The 14,419-nt window shown below is 31.0% G+C and overlaps 1 protein-coding gene across 1 annotated transcript; it reads left to right on the top strand.

Annotated features, from left to right (window-relative positions):
* The first annotated feature begins 4,251 nt into the window (after positions 1-4,251).
* On the top strand, positions 4,252-10,100 carry LOC141335385 (diamine acetyltransferase 1-like). Its single transcript, XM_073840828.1, has 6 exons — positions 4,252-4,499; positions 4,685-4,736; positions 4,824-4,907; positions 9,045-9,146; positions 9,226-9,266; positions 9,539-10,100. Exons 1-6 carry the CDS (start codon positions 4,434-4,436, stop codon positions 9,707-9,709), a joined length of 516 nt encoding a protein of 171 aa, XP_073696929.1. The 5' UTR covers positions 4,252-4,433; the 3' UTR covers positions 9,710-10,100.
* The last annotated feature ends 4,319 nt before the right edge of the window (positions 10,101-14,419 follow it).

The following is a 14,419-nucleotide window of genomic DNA, read 5'->3' as shown; positions in this document are numbered from 1 at the left end:
AAAAAGTTTTTCATTTAAATTAACTTTTATTATTCCAACCACATGCCAGATTTTTTATTTTTCTTGTTTTAAGCATAAAGTTAGTTAATTGTGATACATGTTTTTTAAAAACAAGACATTATTTTGCTTTTCATGTTATCTTCATTTAAGAATGTTTAGATATACTGAAAAAAAATAATAAAAAAATTTAACTTTGGAACTTTAACATGGACTTTAAAATTTTTTTTGCAGTGCATTCAGACTGTTTATTATAGTAAACTAAAACCATAAAAAAATATTTTTGTTACTTGAAATAAACATTAACTGAAAAAAAGTTTTTATATTTATGTTATATATATTTATTTTATTTATTTAAATGTGTTTTTTGTTTTATTTTTATTCTAGCTAGTTGCTTCACATTTTCATTTGCATAACTAACTTCATGTACTAAATTAACAAAAACGTAAATAAAACAAATATAAACTGCATAGAAATATTAAGTAATGTTTTCATTTGCGTACTTTTATGTACATAAAATAACAACAACCTAAAACTGAAATAAAACGAATAAAACCGCAAAGAAAGATTAAATAAAAAATGCCAAAACAACAAAATTATAAATTCTAAAATAGTTCAAACTGCTAACAGATACTATAAATTAATGATTTGTAAAACAATTTTGACTCTAGATATCTGAAATGCAAATGAAAATCTGTCATGTTTCTTTATTTTTATATCACGAGCCATAGAAAAATTAATTGGCCAAATGTGTGGGAATCAGTCTGACACTAGAGGGCGACATGGAGGTTGTTTTTACAGCACAATCCCAACAAATGGTGTAAACAATGGTGTTTTTATGAAACTCAGATGTGTGGAAAATCAACAATGTGATGCTTTCCAGCTGCTGTCAATGCGATTCACTCAAATTGTGTCGAGACTAAACTGCAAGCATCAAAACAGACTCTAAACAGGAAAATGTGGACTGTTTTTAAGGAAAGGCCTGTGCAGCTGCAATAATAGTGTCACGCTGTTAAAAACTAGATAAGACTGTTTCTTGACCTCATCCCAGACAGATGTTAAGGCCAAAGTGCAAACGAATAAACTGCCAGACAATAAAGTTATGATTGTGAGACGGGCCTATTATACAACTCGATTTCTTTTTATAAATGTATTTATGTGGAAATGACAAGAGAATTGCACACTTTTGTATTTTTCGATATAATGTTTTACTTAAACTGCATATTTAAAATGCTGAAATAAATAAATTGCTTGTTTAAAATGCTTAAATATCACGTATTACTAGAAAAAAAGTCAAGAAAATTCATTGGTCATAAGGTGCATGAATAGCTGTAACCCTAATCTTTTTTATAATGCAGAAAAAAGACTAAATGCAATATCTTGATGTGCTTAAATGGTGTTTCAGATCGCTTTGCATTCTAGGATGAGGCCGATTGAGAATAGATGTAAACAAACTGCTGATTTTGCATTGCAAAAGCTTCTTTTTTCAGTTCAAATGGAGGCGTTTCTTTAGTGTTGCATAGGCTGTGCAAACCCAGAGAGCTGATTATTACTGTAATAGTCTGTGCTTTTCTAAATGCAGCAAAGGTCAGTCTCATGTTTGGGTCAAAGGTGTGGGGCGAAAACTCTGGAAGATTTTCCACGAATATACTGTCGGTGTCATGTGGCAAAAAAAGGACATATCAGCATTTAAAGTCAGTCAGTGCAGGACGTTCTGTTGTATTATTAGCTACTTTAATACATTAATATGTCATCCAGTTGCACAAGCAAACAATTTTCCATCATCCGCTTGTGTTTAATAGCTATTTTTGATCACTTTTTTTGTGTGTGTTTAAAAAAAACACTTCCAGATGATCCTCATAAGCTGATATTCCAGTGAAGTTGACCTCACTCTTAACAGTTTCATAGAAATATCTTGACTCTGTGCTCTACTTAGAATTTTGTCCTATGTTTTTGCCATAACTGTAGTTTCCATCAAAGCAGTTGTCTGTAAGTTGAGTTGTGTTGACGATACACAAGAGCATGTCATGGCAAAATACAACACACACTAACTCATGGCAAAACAGTCCATGCAATGAACCACCTCTTGCATGTTTGTGCTAATTCGGGAACGTTTTTGTATAGAATCACACGCAGGCTTCCCTCAATCCTCAGGAACGTATTCATATTCCTGAAGCATTTTCTGTTGTAAAATCATGACATTTAAACCTCTGTTTCAGTATTTTTGGAAAAGTGTATGCATCGACTTTCTGGGTTATTTATAATTTATTTATACTATTCATTTATCTTAGTTTTAATATTGCTTGAGTTCATTTGCAAAAACAGAAATTTTTTTATTTTTATTTTTTTTCAAAATTCATATTTTTTCATTGTGCATTCCAATTAATCTCAATCAAACTGCAGTTGGTTATTTTGATACAGTAAAAATAACTAAAAATACACAATAAAACAATAAAAAGAGTTACCCGTTTTTGCAAATAAACACTTGTTATTTATTTCTTCATTTTATATTTATTTTAAATTTGCATTATTTATAATTTACTATATAATTATTTTATTTATACTATTATTTATATATATATATATAATTGTATTTATATTATTACTTTTATTGCCATTGTTTATATTATGTAATATCTGTAGTTTATTTACATTATATTGTTATGTTATTTTTTTATTAACTGATATTTGTCTTTTGTATTATTAATCATTCATTATATAATTATTTTATTTACACTATTTCTAATTGTATTTATTTTTGTTACTGCTATTGCTGTTATTTACAGTGTCTTGCAAAAGTATTCATACCCCTTCATTTTTGTCACATTTTGTTTTGTTGCAGCATTGTGTTAAACTGCTTTAAATTAGTTTTTCCCCACATCAGTTTACACTCCATACACCATAATAATGACAAAGCAAAAAACAGATTTGCAAATTTTACAAATTTATTAAAAATAAAACACTGGAATAAGTGCATTGCATAAGTATTCATACCCTTGACTCAGTACATAGTTGAAGCACCTTTACAGCCTCAAGTCTTTTTGGGTATGATGTGAAAAGCTTTGCACATCTGCATTTGGCAATTATCTGCCATTCTTTTCCTCACCTTTTCACCTCTCAAGCTCTGTCATCTTGGATGGGGGCTGGCAGACATTTTCTAGAGTCCTAGTTGATCCAATCGTCTTCCATTATGGATAATGCTTCTGTGAACCTTCAATGCAGCAGATTTGTTTCTGAACTCTTCCCTGGATCATTGCCTTAACGCAAGTCTGTCACTGAGCTCTACAGGCAGTTATCTTGACCTCAGGACTTGGTTTTTGCTCTGATATGCATTTTCAGCTGTTAGACCTTTTCTTAAAGGTGTGTGCCTTTCTAAATCAGACTCATTCAAATGGATTTGCCACTCCAAGTGTAGTAATTTATTGCATTTATATGCATTTATTTTATTTTATTTCTATTATTTACTTTCTAGGTTTGGTCTTTCTTTTTTATTACTTCTATTACTGTTCTATAACTATTTATAATTTATTTATACTGTTAATTTATATTATTTTATTTTATTTTTTATTTTTATTCATTTTATATTTATATTTTTTAAATTGATTATATTGTTATTATATTTATATTACACTATGCAGTGTTAATTAATTAATTTATTTATTTTATTGACTGATTTTTTACTATTTTGTGATTTTTATTATTTTTTTTTAATTAGAATCACTTGTTTGCATTGACTTTCTGTGTTTGGTCTTTTTATTATTACTTGTACCAAAAAATTTTTTATAATTTATTTGTTCTATTTTTTTTATATTTTTATTTATTATTATTTATTGTATTTTTATCATATTATTAATTTTAAATTTCTGTATTTATATTACTTTAATGCTATTAATTTTGTGCATATTTTTATTTTTCTATCATTAAAGTGTAATATTATGCATTATATCAGCCACCAGCCAATCTGCTTTCTAGATATGTGCGTTATAGAAATAACATAATGTCAAATATTAAATCTGTCCAAAATTTGCAAGATTAACAAATTCAAAGGTCCGCTTTATTTGGAAAACCAGGATGCTTATGTATACAGAACATGACCTCTGCATGATCTTTCCAGAATGATAAACATTAACCCATGTGCTTTGTGTGAACAACCAGGCCACATTATTTCAGGAAGGACCTGATGCACAACCGTTTTCTGGGAGTGGCCTAAAGGTTTCTGCCCCTCGTGAGCATCAATAAAAAGAGGAAACGTCTCAGATGAGAACACAGCGGACGCTTCATCACAGCAGCCCCTGGATGCCTTTCCAAACAGAAGAAAGCTGATCTTAGGCCTGTAGCTGAGGGTGAACCTCGGATAAGCGGATGAAGAAACAAATCTTACTACTCTTCACATACCGAGGACTAGTGCGCAAAGGAAAAAAGAGCAAAAGAAGAAAATGGCCAATTTTATATTACGGAAAGCCGAACCCAAGGACGTGTCTGACATACTGCGACTCATAAAGGTAAAAAAAAAATATTATATAATATTTTTATTTTTATTTTAATAAATTATTTTAATATATTAAAATATTTTATTTTTATATTGTTTGAATATATTTAATATATTAAAATATTTTATCAGTGTTACTTGCTGTTTCTTTGGTAAAGAAAAATTTATTTATGAATAAAATTTGTTTTTTCATGTCAGGAACTGGCCAAATTTGAGGAAATGGAAAATCAAGTTATTCTCACTGAGAAAGGTAAGTAGATGTAGAGGTGAATTCAATGACGTTTTCACAGTTAGTATCTTGCGTTTCGCTCTTCTAATGGTATTTTTGCTCCTGTAGATCTGCTGGAGGACGGTTTTGGAGAACATCCGTTCTATCACTGTATAGTAGCTGAAGTGCCCAAACAGCACCAGAGTGCCGACGGTAAGACTAAACCTGTGCTTCAACTTTGCTTTTCAGTGCATAATGTTGTTGTTCTGCTGTCGTTTCCGTATCAGGTTGAAGCGAGCGCATCAGGACTGTGTACGTTCCCACTGACACTTGTTTTTTTGTTTGTATGTATAATAATGCTGTGTTTTTGAAACACTTTGCATTGCATACTGCAAACATGAAGTGCATGTGGTTCAGTAGTAGTAGTTCACCCAAATATCAGATTTAAGGAATAGTACAAATATATGCATTTTTTAAATTTAGGAATATATGAATATTTTTTTTCAGTATTTTTTTTTTTTTCTTAAATCAAGAAACTCCTTTACTTATTTTCTTACAGGATTTTCTCTTTTTTAACCTCCATAAATAAATAAAATGTTTTTTTTTTCTTAAAACAAGGTTTTTTTAGCTCGAGAAGCTTGTTTTCTGAAAATTTAATGAAAATGAATTAAACAAATAAATAAATAAACATACAGGAAAAAATAGTTTTGACCCCACTATATATATATATATATATATATATCACATTTTCAATCTCAATTTTTTAATTTACGAATATATAAATGTTTTTTTCCCTCAGTATTTTTCTTTCTTTTTTTTCTTAAATCAAGATTTGTTTTTTTTTATTTTTCCAACCTCATTAGCATTTTTCTATCTTAAATGTTAAGTGACTTTTTTTTTTGAATTTTTTCTCTTAAATCAAGATACTTTTACTTGAGAAGCTTGTTTTTTTTAAAGATTAATGAAAATTTTACTGACTCTCTCTCTCTCTCTCTCTCTCTCTCTCTATCTCTCTCTCTCTCTCTCTCTCTCTATCTCTCTCTATATATTTTTTTTATGTTGCAAAATTAATTGATATTGTGTTTCATTTTTTTTAGCAAATAGAATGAAATTCTATTGATTGACTAAATACTATTGATAAGCCTTTCATCTGATTTTACTAATGACGTTTTCACTAAACAAGAAGTGGATAAGCTGATCACAAAATAGTCTATATCAGCCATTGAAAGTAATTAAAAAATTATAAATAAAAACAATACAATGTTTACTTTAAGAATTAATGGCAATAAAAGTAGTATGAATATTAGAAATAAATAAAAATAGCATTAATAAAATAAAAAATAGTAGTATAATAAGTTATAAATAACATAATAGAAAATATGGTAAATAAAAAGTATAAAATAAAATAAAATAATATAAATATAAAATAATAGTAGATATAAATGATTAGTAACGGTAATAAAAATACAGTCAAAATGTATAATTGTGTCAAAAAAAAAAAAATCCAAGAACAAATAGTCAAATATCGGCCAATAAAAGTAATAAAAATGATAAATAAAATAATTTTAAAAAATCTGCCAGTGGGGTCAAAATAATAAATCTAATTTAGAGGAGCAAATATATTAAACGTCACTTAATTTTACTAAATTTTTTTAGACTTCTACTTCATCTGAAAGCTGAATAAATAAGTTTTCCATTGATGTACTGTACACTGCAAAAAGTTTTCACCAGTTTCAACTTAAAAACTTAAGTTTTGCAGCTGCCTTAAGATTTTAAGTCATTTAAACTCACAAGTTATATCAACTCATTTTTATTGAAATAAGTTCAAATAACTTGTAGTTTTAAGCTGATTCAACTTAAAAGGCAGCTGGTGAACTAAGTTGAATCTGATGAAAACTTTTTACAGTGTATGGTTTGTTAGGATAGGACAAGATACAACTATTTGAAAATCTGGAATCTGCAAAAAAATCAAAATATATAAAAAAAAATCGTCTTTAAAGTTGTCCAAGTTCTTAGCAATGCATATCACTAATCAAAAATTAAGTGTTGATATTTGTGGTAGGAAATTTATCTTCATGGAACATGATCTTTACTTAATGATTTTTGGTATAAAAGAAAAATCTATCATTTTGAACCAAACTGTGTACTTTTGGCTATTGCTACTTAGACGTGGATTATTTTGCATATAATGATTTGGAGCTTTAGAAAAGCAAGATATTAAATTTTCTCTAGAGAAGTCTGATTAATTGCATATTTATGTTTGGGTGAACTATTTACTGAAGTAGTGCTGTAATGTGAACACTGGAATGTAAAGTATCTTTTTGTGAAACTGAACATTCAACATAGAGAATTTGAGTTGTTTGACATTTGGACCCTCTGTAATCTATTGTCTTCAGGCTACAGTCTCTTGCTTCGCCATGTACATCGCCCCAGTGGCGTGTACATGGATGGGCGGGGAGGTAACTGAAAGATCGCTTACAATAGCGTAACATATACAATAACCCAGAGGTAAGGCCACAACAGCTGGGACGCCACCAGCCTTACACCACACTACCATACGCTCCGCAGGGATCTGTCACCGTACTCACGACTAGGGATGGGAATCACAAGGAAAGAACCATTCCGTCAATCAATCTTTTAGAATGTTGAACAGATGTTTGAAAAACAATTCTAATTGCCATGACAACAGTAACGTTTACTTGACAATACGCACATCTTTAAAAATCTTTCTAGTATGTTTTGATTCCCAGCCCTACTCTGCTGCACTGCAAAATATATATATTTTTTAACTTAGTATTTTGTTTTTTTCCAGTGCAAATATCTAAACATCTTAAATCAAGATAATGACTTGACTTGGGAAACAAAGTGAAAATTAGGTGTTTTTGCAAAACAAAACAAACAAAAACAAATCTGCCAATGCAGTCAGAAAAGTAATCTTTACTTAAAGCAAGATATGATGACTTGACTTGAGCAACAAAGCAACATATTAAGAAAATGCATCAAAATTGTTTTTAAAAGTGTTTTTGCTTAAAACAAGAAACAAAATATGCAAACTAAGTCGGAAAAGTAATATTGTTAAAAAATTTTCCTCACCCTTAAATCTTAAATCAAGATGTGACTTGACTTAAAAATTGTCAATGGACAATGTCAATTTTCTGACCCTTAAGTCTTACATCCAGATAAGATGACTTGACTTGACTTGAGAAGCAAAGCAACATATTAGGAAAATGCATCGAAATGAAGTGTTTTTGCTTCAAACTAGAAATACAATCTGCCACTGGAGTTAGAAAAGTAGTATTTTTTCTGACCCTTAAATCTTAAAACAAGATAAGATAACTTGACTTAGAAAGCAAAGCAACATATTAAGACAATGCATCAAAATGAAGTGTTTCTGCTTAAAAAAAGAAACAAAATCTGCCAATGGAGTTAGAAAAGTAGTCTTTTTCTAACTTTTTCCGACCCTTAAATCTTAAAACAAGACTTGACTTAAGAAGCAAAGGAACATATTAAGACAATGCATCCAAATTGAAATGGTTTTTGCTTAAAAAAATAAATAAATAAATCTGCAAACTGAGTAATTTTTTTCTGACTTTTCTATGCTTTAAATCTTAAATCAAGATATGATGACTTGACTTGAGAAGCAAAGTGACGTATTAAGAAAATGCATCAAAATCAAGTGTTTTTGCTTAAAACAAGAAAAAAAAATCTGCCAATGGAGATTTGGAATGGAAAAAAAAAAATTTTCTATTTCATGAAGAAATGATGATGCTTAAAAAAAAGTCTACCAATGGAGTCCAAATAACAACACTTCTTTTTTCTGACCAAGTTTAATGATTTTCTTGTTAATTTATTTTTTAAAAATCACTATTTAAATATTTATTTAAATATATTACCATTACTTATATACTATATAATTTTATATACAATTAATTTTATGAATTAAAAAAAATATATTGTTTATATATTCTATAAAATGAAGATTATATTTAACATGGCATAAATATATTTTTATATATATATATAATATTTTGTTTCTCAAGAAATGCATATTTATTAGATGTACTTGCAAACAAGACAAAATTGCTAAGTAAAAAAAATATTGTTTGCAGTGTGGTATAAACGTTCAAATCAACACAATAAAAGTGAAAAGAGAAAGGTAATTGATGACTTAATCAAAAATGTGACTCCTAGAATGACGTAACTGTGGTGTATGCCAGGGTTGTGATGCCAAATAATCCCACATGAAACTAATTTCAACAAACCTAAGCGAATTGCAAACCAACAGCGTTTGTGATTTAGAAATGCTTTTCTCTTGCATGAAGCAATAGAATAATTAAACTGTGTTTCCAGGTCATGTGATCATTGGCTTCGCCATGTATTATTTCACCTATGACCCCTGGATCGGGAAACTGCTCTACTTGGAGGACTTCTACGTCATGAAGGAGTATCGAGGTATGAATATGACCTTATGATATCAGATTCTCCGATTTATGAGACTCATGTAACACACTTTTCATTCTGTTAAAATTAGGTTTTGGAATTGGGTCTGAAATCCTGAAGAAACTGAGTCAGGTATATTTGAACTTCCTTTATGGCTCGTCTGTTTTTATGGCTCATGAGGAAGCTGTTTATCTGGGTTGTTCAAGTCACTTAGTTACCCTTGTAAAAAAGAAGAGTGCTTAATTGTGTTGAATCTGCACTTGTAGAGTACCAAAGCTCAAAGTATTCAGTACTAGTTAATAATTAGTCCCAGATCTAACATTATACAGCACCTCTAATTCTCTTCCTGGCAGTATATCTTGTACTCAATCAGTTTTCTCCAATCATTTACCGGTTTTCTCCAGACGGCGGTCAGGACTCGGTGCAGCAGCATGCACTTCATCGTGGCGGAGTGGAACAAACCCTCCATCGATTTCTACAAGCGGCGCGGAGCGGCTGATCTCTCGCACGAGGAAGGATGGAGGCTCTTCAAGATCGACAAGCAGAACCTGCTCAAGATGACCAGCGAGGAGTGAGCCAGATGTCAGGAGACTGTTGTAGTCCATGATTGACTCTGGTTCTGGTGTCCACTAAAGTAGACACATCTTCAAAAGTCAGTGACATTACATCCAAAACCTATTGATTCTTACCCATAATATTTAGTATCACAACAAGTTTAAAATGAGTTGATAGTTCACTACTATCTTCAGATGTGTAGTTTTCTCTAAATACATCCTTTTAAAAGATTAGATTCTGTTTTGAAGATTAAATTTTTTTTTTTGTGATTTAATAATTCATGCATCAGAGATTTTCTCCTTCAATGCAATGTACTGATGTTTATATAAACATGGCATATTTATTTCTTTATGTACTTCATCTTAAATTATACTGATGAAAAGAAACAAATAAAAAGTTTAAATTAGAAAATATTTTTGTTCTTATTTCCACATCTTTTTTATGTTTGATGTAAGATCTGATGTTTCCTCGTTTTATGCATTTTATGCTACAAATGCGAGACGCTACGGGCAAAACCATTGCTTTCTCGTGGTTTTTGAGACTTTGGTCTTATTTGCTTTTCTTCTTTCAGAGTAATGGATAGAAAACATCAACAAGTTTTCTGATTTATGCAGTGATAAAAAAGAGAAATTAAAAATCCCTTCTGTAAAAACTCTTAATATGTTAACAAAAAGTGACCACAAAAGCAGACATAAGGGTCAGTTTTTTGAAATTGAGATTTGTACGCCATCTGAAAGGCGAATAAATAAGCTTTCCATTGACAAGTGGACACTATTTGGCTTGGATACAACTATTTGAAAATCTGGAATCTGAGGGTGGAAAAAATTAATCACCTTTAAAGTTGTCCAAATGAAATTCTTAGAAATGCGTATTATTGATCAAAAATGTAAGTTTTGATATATTTACGGTAGGACATTTACAAAATATCTTCATGCAACATTTGCTTATTAAAAATCATTTGATTTAGATCAGAACTTCGGAGCGGGTTTGTGAATCTTTTGCTTCAGATCGGGACTTTAAATCGCGTTTTGTGAATCATTTGATTTGGATCAGAACTTTGCGTATCACGAATCATTTGATTTAAATGGGGACTTTGGAGCATGTATTGCAAATCAGTTTTTAGATCGGAACTGGTTCGTGAATCATTTTGTGAATTGAATGATTTGCGAACCACACTCTGAGTCCTGATCTGAAATGATGGTTCGCAAAACATAATTCAGATCAGGACTTCGAAGCACGGATCGTGACTCATTTGATTTAGATCGGAACTTCGGAGCGGGTTTCTGAATCTTTTGCTTCAGATCGGAACCAAAGCGCACAGATCGCGAATCGTTTGATTTGGATCAGAACTTTGCGTATCACGAATCATTTGGTTTAAAATGGGGACTTCAGAGCGTGTATCACGAATCATTTTTCATGAATCGTTTTGTGAATTGAATGATTTGCGAACCCAGCTCCGAGTCCTGATCTGAAATGAGGGTTCGCAAATCATTATTCAGATCAGGACTTCAGAGCATGGATTGTGACTCATTTGATTTAGATCGGAACTTCAAATTGCATATTTCAAATCATTTGATTTGGATCAGAACTTTGCGTATCATTTGGTTTAAATCGGGACTTCGCAGCGTGTATCGCCAATCTTTTTTTAGATCAGAACTGGTTGGTAAAGCATTTTGCAAATTAAATGATACGCGAACCAAACTCCGAGTCCTGATCTGAAATGATAGTTTGCAAATCATTATTCAGATCAGGAGCAGGGATCATGACTCATTTGATTTAGATCGGAATTATGGAGCGTGTTTGTGAATTTTTTGTTTAAGATCGTAAATACAGAGCACGGATTGTGAATCATTTGATTCAGATCAGGACTTTAAATTGCGTTTTGCAAATCATTTGATTTAAATCAGGACTTTGGAGCATGTATCGTGAATCTTTTTTTTTTTTAGATGAAAAATAAAGAACTGGTTTGTGAAGCATTTGGAAATGTAATCATTTGTCATCACAAATTTTTGTTTTTTGCATAACCAGTTTTACTACAAATAGTGTGTAAACCCATAATTAATTTGTGGTTTAACTGGTTTTGGGAGTATAGGAATGTGTTGCAAGGTTAACAAAAAGTCACAGTCTTAGTTCATCACAATCACACAAAGTTCTGTTTCAATCAATGAACTGGACTGCACAGCTAACCTCAAATTTACATCGTATCTGCACTTGTTTTGTTATATGATGAAATACCTTTAATTTACTGTCATTTACAGTGCATGCATGTTTTATTTACAGTAGAGTTTAGTTTTGTTTTGGATTTGAACAAACGTCTAATATTGAATAATAAAATTGTCCTGCAAGCATTGCTCAGTCCAGCTGTCTGTTGTTGGTTGGCATGTGAAGTGGGAGCACAACGCTCTCTGAGAGGACATTCCTGGGAACAGAGCCAAACTGAATGAGAACTACATGCTTATTTGTAAAGGCCTGTCCATTATTGCATGTGCTGCTCCTTTTTGAACACTGCATTTAAACTCAGAGGTAACACTCATCAATGTGCGATGAAGTTCTTCTTTCTTGAATGTCTCAATTGTGCGTTTGTCTGGACTAAAGGAAACAGAGCTGTGAAAACAGCAATGCCTTCCTGCCCAGTGACCGCTGAGACATCCGCAGAGCTCAAGATGTTTAAAACTTTTTCAATAGGTCTATACTTAATTTTCCAGATATAAGAAAAATGCATAAGTGCTTTTGTTGGGTCAAGGGAGCTGGAAATGACTCAATATCCATGTCGTCATAGGAAAACTCCTATAAGTCTCTCAGACTAGAATTCCAGCTGAGAGCGGATGTGAATGAGTCAGTGCTGATTTTATCCCATTCACAAATACAGTCTGGCTCATGGGCTGAAACTGGAACCGGATAAACACTAACAAATACTTGTACTTGGTTTCACGATCAAAACAAATAAAGCAGTGCAATGAACAAATAAACATTCCTCAAAAGCCTAATGGTCATATTTGATACTCGGCGCCTTTGTTTTAAATCCAAGTGATAAATATGGGAATATTATTTAAATATATCCTGTTTTCACCCTACAATGGATTAGCCTTTGAAGTCCTGCTCTATTCTTGCGAATGAACCCCCAGCGTTTGATCTTACATTGCGTTGTTATTTTTGCAGATGATAGAAACGCATGTAAGTTTGCATACTAAGTATGTGAGTAAATGATAGTAGAACTTTTTCTTTTTAATGTGTGAAAATCTAGCTTAGCTGCCAGTTGTAAAATCACATGCAACTAAAAATGAAATTTGAGGTAAAACTTTGTGTTTTTAGATTACAAGCAAAGCTAACCATCTGTCATCATCCTTAATGAACAGCCTGAAAACATAACAGAACGCAGGCCTGCAATCACACAGATGATTGCATTCACAAGTAGAAGCTGTTGTGTTTGGCAACAGGCTTTTGCAAACTGTGAAATATGTTGTTCCTGTCTTGGCTTGATATTATGACACTTAAAGAATGACACTTTATTTCTCATCGTGCTGCTGTCACATAACACACTTGTTGTTCTTGCATTTAGGTCCCTATATAAAAAAGTATTATGGTAGTATAATGATAGTAGTTGTGTCCCAAATGATGCACTCTGCATTTATTCTTTGTACTTAACCATCTAGTAAATGGGGCATTCTACAGAACTGGTGCAAACTGCTGTGCCATATCCAAAAACACATTTAAAATGCATTCTACATGTTCAAATCGTAGATGTTTACATATCAGTAAGCTTAATATAATCATAATTTAGTAGGTATTTTAATTGGGAAGTGGCTGTCTCAAACCCTAAGCCCTAAATGTCAGCTTATGAAAATGATATTGAAACCATTTTTGCATTTTATTCCATTGTTGTTTTTAAAATTATCTTCTTGGTTTATTACAAAAGTGAAATTAAAAAGTATTCTATCCATTCTATATTAAATATAAGACATTAAGACATTTTAATCTCTTAATAGGCCAGTATAACCCAAATTTGTGGAGAGGACAAATATTGAAAAACGTTCTAAAAATATACAATATAAGAATTAACTGCACAATTATTTGAAATGTGTACCTTAGATATTATGCAAAATTTGTGCAAAAATATATTTTTTTTCAAGACATTCCAATTCAGACTTTGAGTTCTGTAGAATGGCCTATATAAGTTTTTTTTTTTTTTTTTTTTTTTTGTCATGCAACTTCAGAGTCTGATAGCTTTTTCTAGTTATTTATGTGCATAATCTGGGCATTTGCATCATCTAGGCAGTATAAACACACTAACACACTATTTATACTAAAAACAGAATAGAATAGTGCATAAGTATGCAAATTGGGACACACCTAGTAATGCTATTGTTCTTAGAAATGTTCTGAAAGTCTAAAACTACTCCAAATATTCCAAATAAAACCAATTTTGAAATATTTAAAACAAATAGATACCTCTTTAAAAAACAAATGTATTTTATGCTAAAAGATATTTTGTAAATTTCCTACTGTAAATATATCAGAACTTATTTTTTGATTAGTTTTATGCATTGCTAAGCACTTCATTTAACATTTTTAAAAGTGATTTGCTGCCCCTCAAAAAAAAAAAAAACACATTTAAAAAGCATTTACAGTGTTCAAATCTTAGGTGTTTACTAAGATCCTTTTATTATCTACTGAAACCTACAATAACATTTAAAATATCAGTATGCTTAATATATATATAAAATCATCAT

This window comes from Garra rufa, chromosome 5 (genome assembly GCF_049309525.1).
Source record: "Garra rufa chromosome 5, GarRuf1.0, whole genome shotgun sequence".
Lineage (NCBI taxonomy): Eukaryota > Metazoa > Chordata > Actinopteri > Cypriniformes > Cyprinidae > Garra > Garra rufa.
This window is presented reverse-complemented; position numbering and strand designations above follow the sequence as displayed.